Source organism: Falco biarmicus, chromosome 10 (genome assembly GCF_023638135.1).
Source record: "Falco biarmicus isolate bFalBia1 chromosome 10, bFalBia1.pri, whole genome shotgun sequence".
NCBI lineage: Eukaryota > Metazoa > Chordata > Aves > Falconiformes > Falconidae > Falco > Falco biarmicus.
This window is the reverse complement of record NC_079297.1, coordinates 33129602-33154037: the sequence shown is the minus strand read 5'-3', so window position 1 is coordinate 33154037 and position 24436 is coordinate 33129602. Positions and strand designations below refer to the sequence as shown.

Below are 24436 nucleotides of genomic sequence, written 5' to 3'. Positions count from 1 at the left end.
TCCACTTTAGAATTCAGTAGGGTTTATTCTACAAATCTTAGATCAATGCCAATGATACAAGTTTTATGAATTCTCATTAAAAATACAAGTCAGTATAAAGATTCCAATAGTAATATAATGCATGATGATTCTGTTTCAAAACTTAAGGAATGAATCTGGGTTTTGGACCATGCTACAGAAAAGGGGAACACAATGTAGAAAGAATATTTAGTTTACCTCCCTTACTCCAGGAGGGGCCTGTGCCTTATTGCCACAATACCTGAAAAAGCAATATGAAGTGCATAGCAGCCTTGCCTGCTCTAGGCAAAACTGGTGAATTTAATATCATAGTCCTCTTCCCGTCCCCAGTCCTGTTAATTAAGGTACATTTTGATAGCCTGATATCGCTATAATAACTTAAAGCTATTGCAACACCATCCCCCATAATGACTATAAACAACAGTCCTTTGAACTGTAAAATGCTCTTATAGCGCACTGAAACTTTGCCACCACGCTAGCCGTTTTGCCCAGTCTTTCCAGGAACACTAAAATACTGATTCAAATCAAAGGTGAATTAGTTCCCCATTTGAAACTCTCATGTCTATGATTTTTTTTTTTTTTTTAAATGAAGTCTCAGTGCAGCCTAATACTTAAATATGTTGTTCATAGCATCAGGCACAGTTAAGAGTATAAATCAGACATTTTCTTGAACCCAGCCCTCTGATATGATGAAAGGTGTTACAGCTTTCACTAAACAGTTGAAATTTGGCCACAAAATTGCTAGATCAAATGCTTTGGAGTGGGGGAAGACCAAAACTACCCTTTCTTTTGGGGAGCTGCCTGCGCTTACAAGAGGATTAGGCTTAATAAAGCCATACCCTACGCCTACATTTTAGGAAAAGTTTATCACAAGAGGTAACTCTTGACAAGATGTGCACCTCATCCCCCAAATGCTGTATGTACGGCTGTTGATTCCTAATGACATTTTCACCCTGCCAAAAATAACGGGTGTCTCTCTTACTGAGCCCAGTCATTTCTTGTAGCAGAACCACATTAACATCACGGAGCAGGTATCATGCATCTATCTGCGAAAGCAGACAGGGAAACTAGACTTAACAATACACATACATTTCCAAACAGAATTTTGGTGCAGACAGTGACATTTTAACTGAAACTCAGCTTTTAACAACATGTTAGCATAATACAAAAATTAAAAAAAAAAAAAAAAAAAAAAGGGGGGGGGGGGGCAGGGAAAGCTGCTGACTTCCATGCACCAGTGAAAGAAATAAACCCTCTTGCATAAATGGAGCAGCAGCACAGAACAAGCACAGACTTGGCTATACAAATACATCTTTTCTTCTGTAGGAATTTGCCAGAATTATCCACCCAACATCACACTGTCATGTCTCAGCACCATGCCACCGGCGGGAAAACCTAGCATCAGGCCATCATGCAGGCAAATGGGAATTTCTTCTGCCGTTCTGAACATGGCTGTGCTTGCTTTGAATACGTATCATCACTCTGATTTGTCTTTGTAGTAAATGCATCTTAAACTCTTTAACAGTCACGTTTAGTCAGAAGTAAAAAAAAAGTTCAGCAGCCCATACCAGGCTTCAGTACAGTCAAGATGACTACAAAATACAAGGATGTCATTAAACTGCATATATTATAGAGAACAGGTTTACTTTGCATTTAAGTCACATTTAATACAAGTTGGTCTGAAACTGTGAACGGATTCTATTTGGAACAAAGTATGGCACAGATTCCCAATATCTATGGACACCGTCAATAATACGTTTTTCTCTTTGCAATGATTATCAATTCGCCAAAAATAGTGTAACAGTCCAAAGGGAAGAGTGAAGGAAAACAGATTTAGGAGAAGAAATAAAAAGTGTCTAAGAATTGAAAATAAATGACTTCTTTTGTAAGAAACTTTATTTAAATTCATTTTTAAAAATGCATTCTCTCCTCAGAACAAATGCCACCGTAAAAAAGAAGATTGCAGTAGCACACACTTGCACTCAAAGGAAAACATGCAAAACTGATGGCTGAAAAAATTCTGCATAAAACTCCAAGACTTCAGCCAAAAGTTTGCCCCCGCGTGCCTTTAGCGGCCCCGGACCAGAAACAGCTTTCAGTGCAATGTCTCTTGCTTCCAATTGGTGGGAAAACATATGGCAGAAGCTTGTCTTCCGACAGTTACACTCTCCCAGATGTTTGAAGCAAAAACAGTCTCGGCTATATTTTAAAATATCACTGTTAAACTGTTGCAGAAAGTACAAACAGAATTCAATAAAACGTCAGAATCCAGTGAAGAAAAACTTTTGAGTTCTACCCTGTGCCATACACTTCTTTAAAAAAAAATTAGACAGAAAAACAGATTTTATTAATACACCCTCTTTAAATTTATTTCTGAAAGCAGCTCTTTATGCAAATCAAAAGCAGTTCCTGAGTAACTGCAGTAAACAGTGTCTTTTAAATATTTTTGCACCTCAGCTCTTCTGTTTTGGTTCTTCCTTGTTTTTCTCCCTAGTTTTCAAGTTTAATTTCAGTTCTTTTTCAGAAATGTGCAAGTTGAATTAGCATCGTTTCCAGAAGTCCACAGCTTGCAGGTCTTCCTGCAACAACTATAAGATCTGCACATACGCTAGGTTGTACTCCTATACCTATTGCAGATTTTGCTCTCAAACCTGTACAGCATGCATTTTCACGTCTTCTTCAGCATACGCCGGGACTGCCATGTATGGAACTTATTGTAGGCCGTCTGCAGCATCTCTTCTATATGACTTACCAACTGCAACATTAAAAGGGAAAAAAAAAAAAAAAAAAAAAAATCACTTTCCCAGCTACTGGAAAACAGATCCCCTCCCCTCCCTTCAATCTGCTATTCAATTGGATTCTTCCTTTTATTCACTAGGAGTCACCTCACTAAAATCAGAGGCATACCAGATCAAGAAACAAAGAAATAACTTAAGGACCCTGAGGCTCTGCTGCAAAGCGTCTGGAGAGGGAGCAGTTCAGAGGGTTACCAAGCTGAGAAGGTCACAGGGGACGCCACTCGATTGTGCCCTCTGTTCCAGTACTTGGTCTGTGACCACTTCAAGTCTGACATGGTGGGAGGCAGTTTGGAAGTTGTTAAAGTTCCACTTCATGGTGGAAGTGAAAAATGAAACATGACTTCCCTTTTTTGTTGTCTCACTCAGGTAATTTCAAATTACAGTTCTTGACAGTAATTCTGTTACAAACCCTGCCTTGTGAAACAGCGATTCTGGTATTAGCAAGTTACAGAGGGAGAGATGACATGCTTAACTGTGTACCCCGCTCCCCTCTGCCCATTTCCTAGTTAACCAACAAAAAAGCCCTAGGATAAGAATTCACAAAGCTACCATCCTCTGAGAATTACGATTCAAATTATTAGTATTGCACCCACATAATTAAAGAGATTTTTTTTCCCCCCTTACATTTGTGCTTAAATACTGTCTCCGAATCTTTTCTTGGAATGGGCAGAGCTTTGTAACCTGAAATCTTTCCAAGTTGCTCCTCATTTTCACAACCTGAGAGAGACAGAAACCAGTATTACAATCACTTGCACCTAAGTTTCACTTCCTTTAATAAATTGTTCTCCAACAAAACACCTTGGAACTAACTCTGGGGACTACTTTAAGTATGTCTAGTTTGAGAAAGGAAAGTTATTAAAGTATCAGTCTCTAATGATTCCTGAGTGCGGTTTACTTTGAGGGAAGTGCAATATGACCGAACATGCAGTATGCCACTATGATCACTATTCATTTGTCAGTAAATACTATAGATGCAATATTCACAAAAACATCTTTTTTTTTTTTTTTTTTTTTTTGCTTCAGGCAAGGACTGTACCAAGGACTTTCAGGCCACGTTTTGCAGCAGAAAATCCAACATATCTGACTGTGATTTTTTTTACCTTTGTGATCCATGCGAGAAAGAAAAGCAACAGGAAAAAAAGTTACAATCATATACCTGGTTGTAGACAGACGCATCTTCTTGAAGAACACTTTGCTCTAAATAACAGTGTACGTTTTGAAGCTACGATTGACTGATTTTTGCAATGGATAGAATAAGGCAAACTGTAACTGTCACTGCAGAGATTATGTCTTGGAGTTGGGGAAAGGGGGCTTTAGTCTGTGTTTTACACTGACAGTGAGAAATCTGCAGCTGGAATATAGCTGACCATTCTGATCAAAACTACCTTACAGCGACTGCTCCTGAAGGGGATTAACAAGCAGGGAGGGACAAGGATGATTTAACCAACAGCATGAGCAGAATTGCTGAAAAAGTAGTGTTTTACATTGTTTTGTGACCTTCAGTTCTACAGATGAGTAAGCACTGGACTGATTTAAAGCAGGTGTATTAGTTCTATACTCAAGTTAACGACAAACATTCTAAACCATGATCCAGCCACATCACAACCAGGGCCTCACTAGGCGGCTCCACCTTACCTTCTCTTCTAGGAATGGCGTGTTAACAGGAAAGCAGGACCAGAAGTGTCGTAGCAGTTCCCCTACTGCCACATACAAGTGTTTTAGTTCAGACTGAACGTCATTTGGCACCATCTCTGCAAGAGGAAAAAGCTTTTGTCACATCACTCAAAACTACCGTATGAAAAATGACAACGTAAGGCTGACGAATGTATATTCAGCCAATACACGTTTCTACTAGAATCACAGAAAGGTCGGCTGGGGGGGTGGAACACGGAGGTGCCTCCCTCCTGAAGGAGGACTGTCAGCAGTATTAGATCAGGTCAGCCGCTACTTACAGCTACATACGTGGAAGCTTGTATATTTTATAGAGAGACTATGCCAGGCAAAGAACGGACACCAACTTAATCCATACTAGAAGCAGCGTATTTGTGGTGTTCTAGCAGTGTGGCAGCACTGCTTCTGGGACCAGCACCTTGTTCTCTCAACAGCACAGCGCTAAATATTGTGTGGTGGATACTGCAAGCTTATCCCTCTCTCTTACGCTGGCAACGAGAATACAGCCACAGCATGCGGAAGGTGAAAAATGCAGGCAGAAACAACAAACTGTATCCCAGATACTCTTAAAGAAGAAAGGGCGTCAAGGTTCAAGAACAGGGAAGGAACGACAATCATAAAATCCAAAGACAAAAAGCGCCAAGAGGTCATTAAGGATGAGAGGAGCACAACAAACTGAATAGTGCGTAGCCACTCTAGGATGAGACTGTTTGAAAAACAAACAAATTAAAAAAAAACCCACCACCCAACCAAAAAACCAAAACAAAACCAACAAGAACAGCAGTGGCCGGGGTGTAGCACTCAGTATGTCAAATGGGATGGGTAGGAAAGCCTCAGTCCTGCCTGCCGACTCCTTTTCTCTCAGTACTACTCAGCTATCTACATTAGTTCATGCTGCTCTTCAGACCACAGAACAAGCCAAACTGTTATAAACCCTGCCTTGTGAGAACAGGGATTCATCTGCTGTGAGACTGAAGAGAAGTGAACTTAAACTGGCAGGAATGTGCCAACAGGAAAGGGGTGGTTGAACGGAGGTGTGAGAAGGAAGGGTAGTCTGTTTTGCCCTTGCAGTCTACCAGAAAGCTGTCCTTTTCCACAGCGGCAAGCTGTGGATCTTAAAGGCAGGCTGCAGAAAACCTAGTTCCAGACAATTATCTAGACCTCATCTCCTTAAAGCTTTCCCAGAGTACGCCTTTATTTTCTGAAATCCAGAAGGAAAAAAAAAAAAACCAAAACCACCCCAATCAGAAAAATGCTGAACAAGCAAAACCCATGATCTGTAACAGGACTTGGTATCAAGCACATCCTTCGTCACTTGCTCTGCAAAACTTTTCTCATTCATTTGCCTCAGCACTGGTGCAGCCAGTGCCACCCTCATGGTGTGGCTGGGTTGCTCTTTTTTTGCTGCTGTAACTCAGTATTACTCCAGCTACATGTTTCCATAAATTTCCTTCATCATTGAAACATATTCTAAGAGACAGATGAAAGAGCAAGCCAGGTACTGCTGTATAATGCAGTAAGATACAACTGAAGTATTATATATCCTAAATCCTTACGGTTTATGGCTTGCTGTGTTCCACCCTGCATAAGTGCTCCTCCAGGTGACAGGACTGCAATAGTGCTAGTAGCATCACCACTTGAAAGAACCTGAAGGGAGAGAGGGAGCAAATATCTCAGATCACTTCTTCCAACAAAATCTTTTTAACCTAAGTTGTATTTGAACTCCAATGGCAAAGACACAGTTGAGCAGATACAAGGGAAGTTCTGATGAAGACTCTGCTCCTCTCCAGAATTAGATACAGTGCCTTTAAGTGCTATAGCTTACGTTTTCACTGAAAGCTTTCCAATTAATTACGGCCAAACAAACTTCTTTACCTGGTACAGGAACTGGCTGTGCAGCTACTTTAAAGTGAGACAGAGAACTACTGTACAGAAATGTGGCACATTCACAGTTGTGGCTGCTTTATACTTAGGGCCAAATCTAGGTTTACTAACAGAGGAAGTTCAGATACTAGCTGGGGAGACTGGCTACACAGCTACGCTGCCCTCCAGTTGCCAAGACAGAGCTTCTGTGCAGCCCACAGTGAGATCTACACCCTGCCTAAGTGTGCTTAGGACCAAAAGACCTGTTCAGTTATAAACCTGCTTACTGGGGCCTCCTCAGATCACTACATCCTGAATTTCAGGGTGCGGCATCAATAATACTGGTCTGTGCTTCAGGTTGCACAGCCGTCCTGCTTTACTACTTCATCCTTTTACCATTTCCTCAACAGAACATGGTAACAGTAGAATATAACTCTGAGTATCAGCAATGACTCAGTTTACTATTGTTTAGTTTGTAAACACAACAGCTCAAAAGGTATTGCCTGAAGTTGTAAAATAAACTGAATAACAGAAAACTATTGGAGATAATTAAGTTCACTCTCAAAAATTAAAATTCCAGTAGACATGAGACACAAAATTATATAGAGAGCAAGATGCTAACATCAAGAAGGGAATTTTTTTGAATGTTCTTTCATACCTGAGTTAGTTTGGGTACATATGCTTCCATTTCTTGCTTAATACTATTAAAAGAATTAATTATATCCTGACTGGTTGCATATTGCTGTGATTGAATTGGAGTTGGACCATGATAATACCTGTGAAGTGAGAAAAGAGAAAAGTGTATTAATATGAACAGTTGTTCAGATGTTTCCAATTATAGACGCTTTGCAACTGTTGACACTATCTAAATCTTATTTACTGACACAGTAAGTGTGCTGCCGCATGGGAAGAGGTTGGATTAGGGATGGTATGGCAGCAAACTAAGAGAAAAGCTTCTATTGTTGAATCTGTGAGCATCATTTTGCTAATGAGAAGCTATCTGTGCCACCTAGTTCTGGGAATATCTCTAGAATGGAAGAATTCACTCCACTTCTGATTGAAACTAAGCTAAATTAAGTTAGGTGCACACTTAGAATCGTTCTCTTCCCTGTGGTCTCACTCCTTTTCTGAAATTACATCTACTTATTTTGAAGTTACAAAAATACTAGACCAGGGAACAGTCCAAACTATCCCGACTGCACTTTTTTTTGCCTGGGAGCGGACTTTCCTCAGAATCATGTATTTCCACATGTAACACATTTTTCCACTGTAAGCTGCAACAAAGTGGTGAACTGTGAATACAGGTCTGTTCGACTTCCACAGAAATGACACGTCAAAGCCCTTCAGCTAGGCTTACCAAAACTTACCTTGCTGAAAAGCAAGATGAAATAAAAATACAAATATAAATGGGAATTATTTGGAAGCTGGTTTATGCAGGAGGTCATGTTAGGTTCCTAAACGTAGCCTAAACACACTTGAGTGTGGCACAGTAGAGACTAAATCATCCAAATCAAAAATTCTGTGCAGGCTGTGATGAGAGACCTGCTGGACTGAACATACTGACATAGCTGCGTGCATTTTGTTAACTTACCTATCGGACTTCTTTAAGTTTAGTGCAATAGTTTTAGTGCTATTATTCTTTGCTAAATCTTCATATTCAATGGACTCCTGCAGTTTCACCTAAAGTAAGTCAAATAATTACAAACATTACTAATGAGGACACAATTCAATGCATCTAGCGCTTTTTTTTCAGTTCACTGAGTGAGCAGAAGGGTTACTAAAACCTTTAGAAAGAGGAAAGTGTGGAACGGTTCACGTCTCCCTCCAGAGGGAGCAGTGCCCAATACTTTTTAAAATGTGCAATTTGGAAGTCTCGGCACTACTGCTTTTTCTGCAGATTCTGGCCAAAACTTGCAGTCTCTGCCACATCCAAAAAGTGTTCTGCTATACATAGATCATTCTTTGTACTCTCTATTTATGTCCATCCATATCCAGGCTGGCAGAAAACAGATTTCATAGCTGGCGTACTGGAGTGTAAGACCAAAACCACAGTAATTACCCAAGCTATCTGATGACAGCAGAGCTAGAGCATCAGCGGTGAGAGGTTACAGCACAGTGATACCAGACTTTGTACAATCAGAAAACTACTTCTGAAGTCTCCTACTCTCATGCTATTCTCTCCCTTCTCTCTTCATCGCATTTATTCTAGTCCTGGTATATAATTTTCTCCACAGTAGAAATTGCAGCTTTTCAGGAAAGTCAAAGCTGTTGACTACCTCCACATTAAACAACATGTGTATTCTACAACCTTTTCTCGCAACATATGCAGGTTTCGAGTCCCCTTAGCATTTTCTATTTAGGCTGGCAACTCTTGCAAGAGTATTCAATTCAGCTGCAGTTTTGTAGCAGTATCTCTTCCACTTTGTGAGCTCTATGGTTAGTCTAGAACAGGCTGCTGCCCTGTATTTCAGAGCACCAGGCAGCACTATGCTTTCAGCTTAACCCCACTTCAGCTTCTGACCTCAAGATGAAGGATGCCAGGTGCCAGTTTGTCATCTCCTCTACAGACAATACACTTGATAGGTCAATACTGGTGCTTGAACACCAATATCCCTTTCAGATGGATGTTCTCTAGAAGTTTTCAGGCATTTGGAGGAAAAAGAAGGGGGGGGCAGGCAGGGGGCAAAAAATAAAACTAGACTGAAAGGAAAGAAGCAGATTTCTGGGTCCAATCAGAAGCATGTTGGAAATTTTTATTTTCACTGAGCACTACTGAAGAGATAAACAGAGCAGTTCATCAATGTGTAATTTATTTGTGGTTAATAAAGAGGTACAAAGCCTCTGACAGGCCCTCAGCTTTGCTCAGAAGTATATAGAATGAGAACCTAAGTATCACTTCAGATGCATCATAAAACAAGTAAGGAACTTTCAGCAATCTTTTGAGAGACAGAGCTTCCAGTTCCATTCAATTAGAATTGCATCAGCTAACTTTATACCTTTTTCAGTGGTGGCTGAAAGAAATCTGAATCCCTGGAGTTTCCATCCGTACTGCTGGTCTCACTGTAATGGTCATTTTGTGCTTCTCTTAAAATAGAGAAACAGCATTAAGAATTCACCTCACAGGAAACATAAGATACAAGCTAGAGACAAAGTAAATACATCCGTTTCAAAAACTTTATATGCACGTTCACATACTGTACGTCAACTTTTTTCCCCTCACATCTTCATTTCTAGCAGTTGATCTAGATAGAAGGAACCAACTCCTCAAATAACTGTGTTTGTCAAGGAGGAAATTCGACAGCAGGGGAGGGTGCTTCCCCCTCTCTTCAGAAAGATCAGCTTGCCAACGACTCCAGTGGGACACAGCGAAATCATGACTACATTAGAAACACTTTGCATACACGCTTACGCCAATCAGGTGTTAGCAAAACGACGGGAGCCCTGAGATACTACTGTTTCAGAATGAGAGCTATTGTTTGGTCTCTTTCTGTACTGAGAAACAGAAACACACATTACCCAGCAGAGATTGTTTAAGGTCCAGTGTTCGATTTGTGCAAGACTGAAGAACATCACGAGGGAGCGCAGCTACGCAGAAGAAAGTATTTAACTCAGATCTCTCACGCTTAAGGCCTGTAGGATTTGGGTAGAGTAGCAATCCTTTGGTGGTTCTCTAGAAACCAGTTGTAAAGCAGACTTCACATCAAACCCATTTCATATTTCTTTTAAGAAGTTTCATTTGTAAAGTTCACTGTAAATATATGGGACGGCCCGATACATTTTATTTTTGGATCAGGGGCAGGGTACTGCACCAGAGGAATCTTTCATTTGATCCACTTTGCTTCCTCATGTACCTAAGCATGCACCCTACTACAGGAAGCCCCAGCGGACCTGCTCCTGGAAGGCAGGCAACACGAACTGCCTGCACCACACCTCACCTCCACACGGCCAACAGAACACTGCTGCTGCAGCCTTCACCAGGGCCGGAGAGCTAAGGCAGAAACAGCCTTGCCTTTACCTGCTTTGTATGATCACTCAGCTAAAAATAGCATTTTTCATCTCAGGCAGCTCTGAAGAACTTTCATAAAGTAAAATGGAACCTAAAGGTATTTTCCTTTCCAGAACAAAATATTTCATTCATAAAAAATTAAAAAAAAAAAAAAAGTTGAATGAGTAATTGAAGATGTATTTTTATTTTGGAAATTCCTTAAATTTGTTACAAAAAAGCTTTTGCACAACACTGAAACTTACTGTTTCCTGAGGCCAGCTGCAAGGACCATGGCACTGTGATGATTAAAGCGTTTTATAATGGCAGCGTTGCTACTTTCTCTGGCAGATTTTGAGGCGTTTGATGTAGAGGCCACAGAAGCAACACCATAGCCCTACGAAGAAAACAACATTAGCTACCTCCTGCCCAAAACCAGAAGGACAATTCCCCGTTTTCCATTGAGTCAGGAAGCCTGCCACCTCCTCTGAACTCTAATGAGAGCTACTGCATCATCACCTGAAGCAGTATTTTCCTACCCTGCCCCACCATTACCTTATGTACTTCAAAATAATCTCCACAGACTGTTTTATTCTGCTAACCCCTGGCAGTTTAGAGGTGTCTGAGAGAAGAAAAAAAATTTGTAACAGATCACTTACTTTGTAAGACCATGATCTGTTATAAGTAAAAAGAGAACTGGCTTAAAAAAAATTTAAACAGATGGCCATTGATGGCAAGGAAGAGCCAGCAATTGTTGCACTGACCTCTTTTTAACGTCTGGTGGGACACCAGCAGCCCACAGGCTACATGACACCGGTCAGAAGGATGTGATACCAGTAGGAATTCAAAACACCTCAAGCCTTAATGTCAGCAGTGTCCCCAGTTACCAGGTCACTGAAGGCAACTCACTTGACCCCACATGCAGTTTCACGCTTGCAACTGCAAACCTCAAAAGCAAACCAGTGCATGCCTCAGATGTACCTATCCTGAACTCCTAGTCCACTTTCAGACTCTTGGCTTCATATTTCACTCACAAAAAAAAACCCAAAAAACAAACAACCCCAAAAGTTTAAGTTAAATCAACAGCAGGAAAGTGCATCTTTTTGTAGTTATTTTAACAGAAGGATCCACTTTCTCCTTACACAAAACTAAGCTCAGGGTGGGTGTTTGTTTTTTCTTTTTGCCAACTACTTACTTCATCTAATGTCTTATCTTCCAAAGCTGTTAAATCTATCAGGGGGTTTTTTACTCCTTGAGACACCATTGTTTTCAGCCCTGTATGGAACAGAAAAACACAAGAAAAACTGTATCTAAACAAATAGAAATAACTGTGGAATAAATAGATTTAAGCTTTAAAAGGAGCAGACAAAGGTTCTGCAGATGCCCAAGTACCACCGTGACTAAAACTTTCAACCCTTTTCAAATTACCATTTAAAATAAGCAATAAACTTGGAAAGTTATTGTAAAAGATCACTCTATGTGGATAACTGGCTAGCTGAAAAGGGTCACATAGACATAGTCCAGCTGGCTGAACAAAAATGCACATCGCTCTCAGCTTATCTGAAGTAAAGCAAAATACACTGTCTTTGGCTGTCCTTGTTACACAATAACAGGAAGATTTTGGTGGGAAAAGAATGTTGCAGGTGGGAACAGATAACTACAGGAGAGAAACAAGGGGCAGGCTTGGTATTTAGGCAACTAACCAATAATGAGCTTAACTTTTGTAATATGTATGAGCTAATTATAAGAAGGCATAAAAGGTGACTGTAAGAGACAATAAACGAAGTCTGCTGATCACTCATATTGAGTGACTGTGTCTTCCCTCCGTCGCAACAACTCTACTCATTAGTGCAGTCTTCATCAGCTTCTACACATCACTGAATATTGTTTGGTAAAAAAGAAATGAAAATTTAAGATGCAGTTACATTAGCAGTATTAGTGGGAACCGGGAAGCCGTAATTGTGCGCTGCTTTTAATTTTGGCGCTGTTTTTCTGCCCTGTCTTGGGTCGAATGGCAATTTATCTGATGATAGCTTGTGAAGTGTTGTGGATTCCTAATAGAATGCTTTCATTAGAATACATATTAAAGAATAGTGTTAAGTGATCTCAGCCCTCCACACTTCTGTATCATCACAAACCTATCTCAAAAGTTCAATAAAAACTCAAGTTAGGTAGTATTTAAGATTTCACGTTAAACATGTTGACAGAGAACAGGGATGGCAACTCCTCTGGAAAATCTTAAACAAGATCCATATCAGTCTATTACTGAAAACTGATCCATAACAAAAACTATACCTGTTGTAAATTACGCACTAACCACAACATGAAGCTTCATGTAAACAAAGTTATACCATAGTAATAATAACATAGCATAATCAATCTAGCATGACAGCATATTATGGAATTTATCACAGATTTGTTATTGCATGGGTTGCAATAAAGCTTATTCCTAGTGCTACCACCTCCCAAAGGCTAATTTATTTCAAGAAACGCACTCACTATGAACCATGCCAAGAAAGTAAAGCTATAGCTAATTTTCAATGACAAAGTGTAGCTTTCACTTTACAGTTTGACAAACAAGATGCTGAGTAAACAAACATAAGCAACTTCAGCTCTGACTTCAGCTTTGCTAGGTTTACTACATATACATCTTGAGTGTTGTGCTCTATGATGTAACTAAGACCGTAGCACGGCCTAGTGCAGAAACAAAATCAAAAAGCTTACCTTTTTCATCCAGTTTGGCACATTCCGCAAAGAGGTCTTTTGAGCCTGTATTGAGCCTGTCCCGATGGAAATAATGAGACTGAAAAAATCGTGTCCAGAATTCCTTCTCTGTCATGTTATGTGGAACATTTTCTGCATATTTCATTTTTACTGTGAAGAGAAAACATAATGATTACAAACTGTTCCTCAAATCTTAACATGGTATTTTACGTTAAAATGTCCTTGCTTGCTGCCTTGCTTTCTAACGCCGCCTTCATTCATGTTGACGTAAAGGAATGCAGTAGCTAAGCAAGAGCAAACAGGTACTCCTTTATGCCCTGCAATGCTAGCCACTGCTTTGAAAAGAAATGCATGTAACAGTGGTCTGAATACTCTAATTTGAATTGCACACACACACACAAGAAGTCTGATTTGCCAGAGTTCTTGTTATTCTCAGAATGAATCTAGTCTTCTTAACTAGGGGCCAAAATTAACTAGTGTCAGTGTTCAATACAGTGCAGAGGCATGACGAAAATCAGATTCTTTTCCTCTCAAAGGTGATTTCATGAAAAGTAACAATTAATCAAAATGCTGAGTAGTATCTATCAAGTATCTACACACAAATATATTAAAAAAAAAAAAAGGGGGGGGGGGGGCTGTCGATGTAACAAGTTACAACGTTTTCATTTCAAAAGTCTGTTTTAACACATGCTTCTTCCCATCCCTCAAATGAGGCCAGGAAAGAAATCCAGAAGACTGAAGATAGGGTCTTGTATAATTCCAGGCTCAGACTAACATTCTAGTCTTCCCACAGAAAGATAATAAACCCTAAATCTTAAATATATCTATTTGTTATGTAAAGTACTATTCTTACCTGCAGGATATGTTCGGAATATGGATTCAATGATATCTGAAGTCAAATTATACCTCAGACCATTGCAGCCATCTGTTTGAGGCCGTACATCAGCCTAAGAAAAAGCACAGGGGGAGGAAAACCAGTCATGTCTGAATGCCTTCTGTAACTGAAGAAGGAAAAGATCTGGCATCTTGCAATCAAATTCTGCTGCAGAGAAAACAAGCTTCTCGTTCCAATAATCCATGGCATATTTGATCATAAATAGGTATTTTTAGAATGAGAATTGAAAGAGCATGCATTACTTGCTTTATTATACTCGCCACTTCAAGGAAGATACAACAAGTAGACTGTAAGCTTTAGAAGATGGAAAGCAAAGACCACCGTAAGTCAAAAGCTGTGCTTAGTTTAATATATCCTTGTTTCAAAGTAAAAATAGGCATGTTTACTGTATACGCCTAATCTTTTATTGCTTGTTCAACAATTCAGTTAGTGAATAATCAGCGATGACAATGAAATGACAGAAAAGGATTTATGGCTCTTATACCTTATTTCCTTACACAGTAAAAGCATCTCAGTATAACTGGTAAATAACATTGAACTTAAAAATTGAGCGTAAGCGTTAGTCAGAACTTGCAAGTTAAATCTCAGTGATCTCTTTGTGAAGTTCTGGAGCAAGCAAGTGCTCGGTCCAATTCTCAGCAACAGGAAGAAGTGTACGATCGCATATGCGGCATTCTTTTCTTCATCGTCCTATACACCCAAATTCTAGCTTTTGTACCACCTTCTTCATTCTGAGCAGGGTCAGACAGTTACTTAACTGGGAAGTAGGGCACAAATACCTGAAATTTTCTTCTTCACAAATACAGAGTGCCACAACCAGTTATTTTAAGAAAGCTTCAGTTTTGAAGGTTTAGGGTTTTTTGGTTTGTGGTGGTGGGTTTTTTCAATGTTAAATTGTAAGAATAATGGGAGACAGGGAATCAGAGCAAACAAGGTCATTTGGTAACTGGTTTGGTCTTTCTAGGGGGGGAAAAGCAAGTGTTTGTACAGTGGCTAAGTCATAAACCAATTCCCACCTCCTCTTCCCCTCCCAAACTCTTGATGTGTGTACAGTCATTACCAAGGCGGAAATGGGATTCCAGCTAAAGAGTCATAATTGGTATGAATTTTGTTGCAGAAGCAGAAATGTGTCTCTGTGGGAGGAACCTGGATTGTATCTAGATTACTTTTAGACTGCACTCATATGGAAGCATGGTTTCTGCAAATGGTTAACAATTGAAAGCTGGGGAAAGAGAGAGATAAAACAAGCCTTCAGATACACATGTTGTTCTTCAAGTAGCTGAAAGCATGTACTGGTTTTAAAAAATTGCAAGGGAATACCACCTTTTGCATGGAAAGTCTTGCAGCTTCACCTATGCATGTCAATGCTGCAACAGATACCCTTTTTAACTTACTGAGTTAATACACTGTAATCTAGTGACTGTAAGTTTGCCATTATTCCTGTTTTACGGAAAGTAGAGCAGCAGTATAAACATCAGCCTACTGTTAATATGAACTTTGAGCATCTTACATTGACAAAATTTTGAGGTTGCAGATTTGCGTAAAACCTTTGCTTTCTGCTCCTCTGTCCTGCCCCCTGTACACTTGCCATAGTCTAACTAGCACGTGGACAGATGTTAAGCTGAGGAACCAGGAAAGAACAGCATCAAACTATATGGGAATAAAGTACATGAGCAAACTCTCCCCAATTTGTTTGCCTAAAATCCTTTAAGTTAGAAGCTCAACATACCAGAAATGCTGCAGAGATGCCCACATCCTGCTTACTAGGTGCTGCTGAATTATCCCCTGCATTCAGGCTTAGACGGTTGGCCCAGAATTCTTCAGCGCTGATTACTTGGCTCACAACAAGGTCTTTATAGAGCTGAAACAAAACAGGATCTTCTTGCAGCATTCTGGTAAAAGAATGTATTAAATAGAATTGAAATGCTGCAGAATAAATCACTAGGATTTCCATAAACAACGTGAGATCACAAAAGGAACAGAAACCAACTTTTCTTTCAAAATGCTGTGCATTTCTTAACAAGATTGTCTAAACAACCAACCTCAATAGCTGTATTTGTCTCAAAAGACTTACAAAATGACTAAACAAAAAGTTTAAGGAATAGCATTAAATGCTAGAAAACAGCAATGCCTAAGAAAAAGCTAATGTGGGATTAACGTCTTGCCCTAAAATAGTCTGTTGTGCTCTCGTGTCTTTGCACATCCAGGACTGGAGTCTCCTGAACTGTAAAAGCACAATGAATTTTCTTGAACTTCCATAACAAATGTCTCATGGGGCAGGAAGGAGATTTCAGCATTATTCAATTCCTGTTAAAGATCTTAAAATTCAGTAGTTACGGGTCTCTGTTCTAGTGCAGAATAGATTACAAAATAGGCATGGGATAAGATACCTTGAAACACACGTTACCTTGAGCTGTTTGTTCATTTATGTTTCTGCTGGTGACAGTAGGATCTTCATCCCTTAACTATCACATGCAGCACAAGCGCTACAGAAACGTTCAGTGTCACCACTTCCACCAGGGAATAACATTTACAAAAATTATCATCCAAATAGCAACTATCAACCTCACTATCCAACATGCAAAGAATGTATGCACCTGAAACTTCAGTTAATTAATGTTTAAGCAGCTTTCCATATAGCTGTGTACCTAATTTGAAATCCACTAGGCTATTCTCAGGGAAACGCACACACAAGTTCACAATCTGCCAATAACCTCAACAATCTAGCATGTACTTCAGTCTTGGATCATTTGCAAACAAGCAAAACAAAAAAAAAAAGAATCTTATAAATACACAGTACACGGTCTAGGGAAGAACACAGATAAACTGCATTCTGGCCTGAATGAAAGTCTGTAGCTGCTCTAAGGATGAAGTAGGATGAAGTGGAAGTGAAAACTTTGTGGTAGGGCAACCCCATTATGTTTTAACCACCAAGTTTTTTCCCGTTTTGCTTCTTGGTACAAATATGGATTAGTGGCAATTCTTACAAACTTGTGCAGCAGAAAGCAGTCTGTCATTTTAATTATTCCATTAAAACCTGCAGTTTTGGTATATACCTGACCCCCACCTCTCAAAAAATGGAGGAAGTGCCACAGGGACTCTGGATGTAGCACCCTTCCAGAACAGGTGGAAACTTTTTTTTTTTTGCCTCATCTGTTGCAAATTAAGCTAATGAAGCCCCATCACTAGACTTGGACTTACAATAATCAAAAGAACACTATGACTGATTCTGGCTTTTCTGTAACTAGAAAAGCTCTTAATGCCACAAGGCATAATACAGTAAAACTCCATTTAAGGATACAAAGACTCAAAGCTAAGACTGCCCACATACTCAGTATTAATACCGTTAGAAATACGGCACACAGCATAAACAAACAAGTATGGTAACAGTGCCAAAGCAGCTTGCACTGCTGTAGACCTTAGTGGTCACTGCAGTACTGGAAGCAGTTAATCCTGGATGTGTCAGAGCTCTAGCACAAGGGCTCTTGCCCTTCTGCTGGGAAATCTCCTTGTGAAGATCCAATCTGCCCAATGAGGCAACGCTCCTATGTTTTGAAAAAAATCTACCTTTAACTTACCTAAGTTCAAAGCTAGAACAGTCTTTGGAAACAGAAGCTAGTAGATACAGGATTCACAGCAGATGCTAGAATGAAGTGAAACTCATCTGGGGGGATGAAGAGAAGGGCGCCCTATGGCTCCAAGGACCGGTTTAACACAGATATTTTAAAGGAATGAAAGCATATCTCAAAATCCCTTTTGGGAAGAGGGCTTAGGTCCTGAACATCTTCTCAAAGCATTTTTTAGAATAAACATCCTGTATTCCAAATAACAAACTATTGCATCTCACTTGAGATGCATGAAAATACCTAGCAATTTAGAAGAGTATATAAAACACCAGGAAAGATTTGAGGGGGAAGAGGTTACACAGGAAGGGAAAAAAACCACCACAACCCACACCCCCCCAAAAAAAAAAAAAAAAAAAAAAAAATGAATCAAGGAAGGTGAGAACTTCTTGAAAAGAAAAAAAAATATCTTTCAAGCAGCTTCTATAACTGATACATACATACTTAAGAAGACTAAAGAGACAGACTGCCAGTTGGGTGCTTTCATCTCATATCCATGGATAACAAAGACTGGGTGGCAGCTGGGCTGGCTGCCTTTACACCTCAAGAACGTGTCACTCAGAACACAAGTACAGTCTCAACATGTTACAGTTACGTAAGTCTCAAGGAACTGCCTCTAAACTGAAAGTGGAGAGATTTTTACTAGGGAAACACATGTATATCACCAACGATGTTGAAATAACAACTGTTAGCAGAAATACACTACAGTTAGGTAACAATTAAAAAAAGAAAACAAAAACCCCAAGAAACCAACAAAAAAAACCCCTTAAGGCTTCTTTGCCTTTACCTGTTCTTCTCCTCAAGTTCTTTATTAGCTTTCCTTTTGAACTTGGGCAACAGTTGTTGAAGAAGATCCTTTACTGCATCTCGCTCCTTCACTGCTGTGCTTTCATTGGAGAAGTGAAAGTTGGTTGTGTCCCCTGCGTGCAATACTAGCTGAAGCTGAATTTTAGCTTTACCTTCTGGACTGATTTTCTGGCCTAGATTACACAGAGAGTATTAATTAGCAACAGACAGTAAGCTTATACAAGAAATTCTCTACCCTAGAGTATTTGCTTATAAGTGGTTAGCCTCATCATCCCATTTTATCATTATCCTGTGTGTGATTTTCAGCCATGAAAGGGGAACAGACTGTCTTCCCCTTAAATTGGTTTGAAGCCTCCACTTTGTTCTCTCTAAAACACAGACACCAGTAGCCTGTTGCTCAGTATCCTTCAGCTACTGCTCAGCAGACCTGATTCATCCTTGCATTCCCCACATCCTCTATTAGAAAACTGCTGCAAATTAGATTGTCATCACCTGGGCACTTTAACCTGGTACCGATCCAGGCTGCTGCCAGAAGGCGACAACCTCAATCCCCCTTTCCACTTCTTCCTGCTGCCTTTCTCGTACAACTGTCAGTGCCCCTGCAGCAAGCTGAACCAAGGAACTGATCCACTGAAAAGGAACCCCCTTCTGTTTTCCAGCCAGACCAGTTCCCACAGAAGAGTGGTAAGAAAGCAGATGCAGGCTGGGGGAACAGCAAAGGTACGCTGGTTTCAGGTGGTGTGGGCAAGCACATTTAGCCACTAGTACTCCTAAAGTCGATCACCAGTGCCTCCAAGGTGCTATTACACCCCATGACTCATAAGAAAAACCTAACTCCTGCTTCTTTTCTTGTAACCAGAGGGAGCAGAAGCTAGAACGAATACGTTTATGGACTGTTCAGCTATACTGACTTCAGTGGAGCAGTGCAAATGGCACTAACCTAGCTTTGAATCTTACCCCTTTCTCCAGGGCAAGTGGGAGACGGGAACCGGATGTCATCACTAAATCATCATCTCCATTGTAAAATTACAAGTACCACCCCCCCACCCCCCATTTTATTTTTTATTTTAGATGACATAAAAGAGCATCTTTCATCGAAGTTACAAAGGCTTGTACGTGTAAATCTTTAAAATATAAGCTCTGCTTAATTGTAAGTAAATAGCTAAATAAAAACTTCATGAAATTGGTAATTATAGGTGAACAGAGCTTTTAAACGCCTTATCACAGCGTATCGGTTCTGATCCATCACACACTTTTGACTATGCTGCAGTACTCATATGTGACTTTAATCAGCAATAATCACAAAACCTTTACCAAGTGACGTATACAACCTTCTTTTTATTCCTTCTTTGGCATTACAGCACATGGAATATGAGCGCTAACTAGAGCCAGAAAGACAGCATGCTACAGACATCTACTGTTTAGTTCTGACTTGCGAGTACTCTGCTGTTGCAACAGCAAACACTTATTCAGAATGTTACTAGTTAGGCCAAACTACAGAAGCTAGTGCTTCTGAAGCTATGGTCTGCTGGATGAAAATAAAAAGCGAGGTTCCTTTTATATGAAAATTGAAACAGCTTTAGATGCATAGTTTAATAGATGACATGCCAGGTAGTCTCTGTGTCAGATCCTGAAAATCCTATACTCTTCCTCAGCCGTCCTCCCACAACGGCATGGCATAGATCATTTTTCTGTTCGATTCATTGCAGAAGTTTACGAGAAGTTAACAGTAAATGCAGTCTAACTTAAACATCTGAAGACTACAGAAGTTCTGCAGTAGCATCCTTAATAAACTGGTGACACTTCACTATGGTCCTGATCCTACATAAGATAACCAGCTCAAAGATCCAGACCCCTGCAACCTTCCTAACTTACCTATGAGTGTCTTATGGCAAATAACCTTTGGGTTGTATTTAAATGTTTATCGAAATACGGCTTACTGAAGCTGGAATAGGAAAAGCATTCACTTACATTTTATGTCTGCATACATATGGCTGACTGTGAAACGGTCTTTGCCTTCGGGTGCCCATGCTATCCTTTCAGCCATAAGGTAGAGAGCTCCATCCTGCTTCTTCTGACGTACCTTCTTTACGATCAGTAACACTTCTTCAGATGACGTTGCCATTGTGGTTATAAGGAACTATTAAAAACATGCAGTTGAACTGATCAGTATAATTATTTTTGCAGTAACTCTTTCACTACTCCTATCTACATCAAAGTATTACAACCCATATTTACTTATTAACGCCCACATTCTTGAAACATTCCAGATAAACGTGGTCCCCTCTGTCAGTGCAATCAGCGAATTTACTTACAGAAAGTACCAAAATAATTCATCTATTTAGACTGCTGATACTGCTTCTGCTCCAGTAAAAGACCCGCAAATCTTACATTTAAACTGATAACCAAACTTTCTTGTTTTAATGTTCCTTTACTGGCTTTTTTTCCAAGTTCAGAAAAATACTGAATCCAAGCAATGACAAATTCCAAATCTCCTCTGGCATTTGGCAGCCATTCTCTCCTTCAGTGCGAATGGCAGATGTTAAGTCATTTCAGAAAAGGGAAGGATACAAGGTATGTGAAAAATCACGGATTTTCAGTTGTTGGTGCTAGATACAGTAGCCCAGTTACACTCCTGTTCTTATTGTGGTGGTTTTCGCCCAAGCCTTGAACAATGTTTTTTACACTCAATTCCAGCTGGCCAGTTTCCTGTCCCTCTCCCGCAAAGTCCAAGGGACTAATGCTATAGTACTTCAATACAATGGCAATCTTGTCAGCAGTCTCACATCAACAAGCCTTTTGATACTTGCTGCATTCTTCTCCCCAGCAGTCACTACCATTCCCCTCTACAGGTTCACCCTACAGCCTTAAATGTCTGAAGAGATTAAGGAAGCTGCAAGTATGACTACGTTCTACCAACAGACTGTTGTCCACCTGTCATGAAATTAAAACTTTGATATATTTGCCATCAATGTGTAGTCTGTCCAATTGCTGTATTTTGTACATCATAAACTTCACTATTGATATGTAGAATAGTATTTTCGAATGCCGATATGCATGTTTCACATGTTTTAGAATAGCTGTAATATTTGCTGGGGCCATAGCAACCTGTATCAGCTGTCACACTAATAGTAGGTATCACAAAATGGTAATTCTAAGCATTTAAATTCACATTCATATTCTTTTCTAAAAAAAACCCCAGCATCAAGATAGGATATTTCACTCTGATAATCTGGACAGTAGCATAGCATTCTCTTCAGCAAAACTCTTACAAGCCCATCTCCAAAATGAGTTAAGGAAAATACTAAACGGAAAGACTTAATGGAAAAAGGGCTCTGCACTTAAGCTTTTCATTTCAGTCATCCAAAGCTTGGCCAAAAACTTCAGTGATGCTGAGCTGAACGTGGGGTTTCACATCAGCACCACTGCAGCAGTCACTGGAACACGCTGTGCCACATTGAGAGCAGCCCTGCTAATACTTCTCTCCCAAAGAAAACTGCATGGCATGATTTCAGGACCGTTTCCTAGCATAATCCATTACAGTCTCCCCAGCAGCAGCATTATTCTCTTTCACTGCTATCCGCACTACCATTTTATGCCGTTTCCTGTTGCAGGTCTGTAGTCTCTCATCAGCACCTTATCCTTACCGGAAAAAGGCAGCTGGCCACAGACTCACTAGAAACCTCAACACATGCAAGACTAAGGATTTTGACTTTCCCCCGCCCCCTTCATTACTTTACAGTCCTTTAAGGTCATTATCATCCAATGCAGTAAAGACAAAGCCACAGAATGCAAAGGAATTAAACCTGTACTGAACAGAAAGAAAAAGGCAGGCATCTCCATAGCCAGGCTCATTCTGATGCAAGATGCTTTGCTTTTCTACCACGGTGTTTCACCCACCTACAACCAGTCTTTCAACTATGGAAGAAAATGATCAGAAGCTAGCAACTTCTGCTTTACAACCGCAGCGTTTCTAGCACAGTGCCCTGCAGTGTGCAAACTGTGAATGCACAATTATCCCACAAGTGGCTCATTCTACCTTCTGGGAGGGTGAACACACTAGCTCACTGCTGTTCTTATTTATGTCATTGCTGTGCTTCCTTTTTCATGCAGTGATTTACGGTGGCAGTAGGATGATACAACTCACAGGCACAGCAAGCAATACCCAAAATGGAGAAAACCTCGAGCTGCCTTTTGAACAGTAAATCAGAAAGAATAAAAAAATATTAATTATCAGGATTTAGGAAAGTTACCATCTTTCACTAATGAAAGCAAGATGGCTTCTTGTTACAAGAAGTACAGGACAAATTCTAAAATAGAAATCTCGCCTAGCTGCTAGAAAAGCATGAGGATGGACTCCTACAGACTGCAGAGGGGAAGGCTACGTCCTCGCTATGCACACACAGTATACAAGTAATTTTCTTTTCTTTTTGGAACACTTAAGGCTTACTCTACAGAAAGGTAAGAGCCATCAATGATCTGTGCCTGCCCAAATCTCATAACCTCTATACTTAACAACTGAAGTTTCCAGGAATCGGTACTGCAGATGATGACACTGCTGCTCAAAGGGACAAGAACTGCAACATGCATGCGGCGAAATTCTGTTATTTTACAGCTTTAAACGATAATTTTAATCTGCTGCTAAAAGAAACAGCATCAGAGTTCTTCAGCTGCAGATTTTGGAAGACAGATATTTCTCTGGTTCAAGTATCTTCCAGAACAGGAAGGTCAGGCATGGTTTATTTTAAATTCTTCAGCAGTAGAGCTTTTGAAGTGATGGTTAGTATTTCCGAGAAGCATTTTGATCCATCAGTAGCACTAACGCACAGGGTATGACCTGCCATCAGGCCTGTCTTGAGGATGGGAATTTCAGCTGCAGTTTACAACTGGAAAGGTCTATCAGGAAGCTTCAGTGATGGCATTAAAAAAAAAAAAAAGTCCTGTTCTCTTATCCACCTATAACCCCTCCCAGCTCTGTGGGAGTGAACGCAGCTTCTGGAAATGCCATCAAATTCCAACAGCTATCCTTCCTCCCACACAGCAACTCTTCCTAACCACCTTATAAAACCAAGTGCCTCTCCGCTCCGCACACCGCCTGCCCCGAAGGCTCTCCGTTACCTGCACATCGCTCCAGTCTCTTCCCATGGGGTTGGCCAAGTTCTGAGGAGAAATGCGGGAAACCTTCCCACATGCCACTAGCCCCGGCCGGGTGCGGGGCTGGCAGAGCCGCTGCAGGCCCTGCCGCCAGCCCCCCGCAGCGGGGCAGCCCCCCGAGGGGCAGCGCCAGAGCCGGCAGCGGCGGCGGCACAGCGGGGAGCTGCGACAAGTGCCACCTGCCCGGGCCGCCGCCGAGCTGAGGGGACCCACCGCACGGCCCTCAGCCCGCCGCCAGGCTCGGCCCGGCCCAGCCTTCCCCTGCCCGGCTCCGGGGGCCCCGGCCCGCTACTGCCAGGGCCCCCCTTTGTCTGCGGCCCGACCCCGGCACCCAGCCCTGGGGTGAAGCCCGGCGCCCCCCTCCCCGGGGGGTGCGGACCGGCGGCTGCCGCCGCGCCTCTCGCCACCTCCCCTCCCGGCCCCGCCGCCGTTACACGCCCGCCGGCTGCGAGGGGGCAGGGGCGGGGAGCGGGAGGCCAAAGGCCACGGCGGCAGCGCGCCCCGCTCCCGCTCCCCCGCCGCCCCCGCGGAGGGAATCACTGGGGCGGCGCGGCCGGGAGGCGGATCGGGCCCCGCCGTCGTCCCCCCCGGTACAGGCACAGTCGCCTCCGCCGCCTCCCCGTCCGCCGCGGCGCCGGGCTCCTTACCGTGCGGGCGGCGGCGACGGCTCCAGGCTGCTGCCGGCGGGAGGGGCCCGGGGCGGGAGCGGGCGCTACGGGGGTCGGGCCGCCGCCGGGGCCATGGGGCGGGCAGGGGGCGGGCACGTGACCGGAACAAGCCGCGGGGCGGGCGGGGGAAGAGGACGGGAGGGGGGACGGCGCCCGCCTCACGTGACAGGGGAACGGGCCGCCGCCGAGCCTCCCCAGCGGTCACGTGGTGCGGGCCGGCTCCCCTCCCGCCC

The 24436-nt window shown here is 41.7% G+C and overlaps 1 protein-coding gene across 3 annotated transcripts; it reads right to left on the bottom strand.

The window, feature by feature from the left end:
* On the bottom strand, positions 1-24332 carry GTF2H1 (general transcription factor IIH subunit 1). Of its 3 annotated transcripts, none has more exons than XM_056354438.1 (15): positions 24183-24332; positions 20353-20521; positions 18362-18554; positions 15681-15843; positions 13910-14003; positions 13057-13206; positions 11528-11607; positions 10599-10729; positions 9347-9434; positions 7942-8030; positions 7009-7126; positions 6044-6134; positions 4452-4567; positions 3441-3533; positions 1-2773 (listed from the first exon to the last, which is right to left on the bottom strand). In XM_056354438.1, the coding sequence occupies exons 2-15, from the start codon at positions 20504-20506 to the stop codon at positions 2687-2689; spliced, it is 1647 nt and encodes a 548-aa protein (XP_056210413.1). In that variant the 5' UTR covers positions 20507-20521; positions 24183-24332; the 3' UTR covers positions 1-2686. The 3 variants fall into 3 exon arrangements, with proteins under 3 accessions (XP_056210413.1, XP_056210412.1, XP_056210414.1); XM_056354437.1 differs by lacking the exon at positions 24183-24332 and adding an exon at positions 23500-23719; XM_056354439.1 differs by lacking the exons at positions 7942-8030; positions 9347-9434; positions 24183-24332 and adding an exon at positions 23500-23725.
* Between the last annotated feature and the right edge of the window lie 104 nt (positions 24333-24436).

Excerpts from the sequence above, each read along its gene's own strand:
- GTF2H1 (XM_056354437.1), bottom strand. The coding sequence starts at position 23,526 with ATGGGAAGAGACTGGAGCGATGTGCAG. Across the intron at positions 18,555-20,352 it reads TATGTATGCAGACATAAAAT|GCCAGAAAATCAGTCCAGAA; the intron begins GTAAGTGAATGC and ends TGTGTAATCTAG. Across the intron at positions 3,534-4,451 it reads CGCCATTCCTAGAAGAGAAG|GTTGTGAAAATGAGGAGCAA; the intron begins GTAAGGTGGAGC and ends TGTCTCTCTCAG.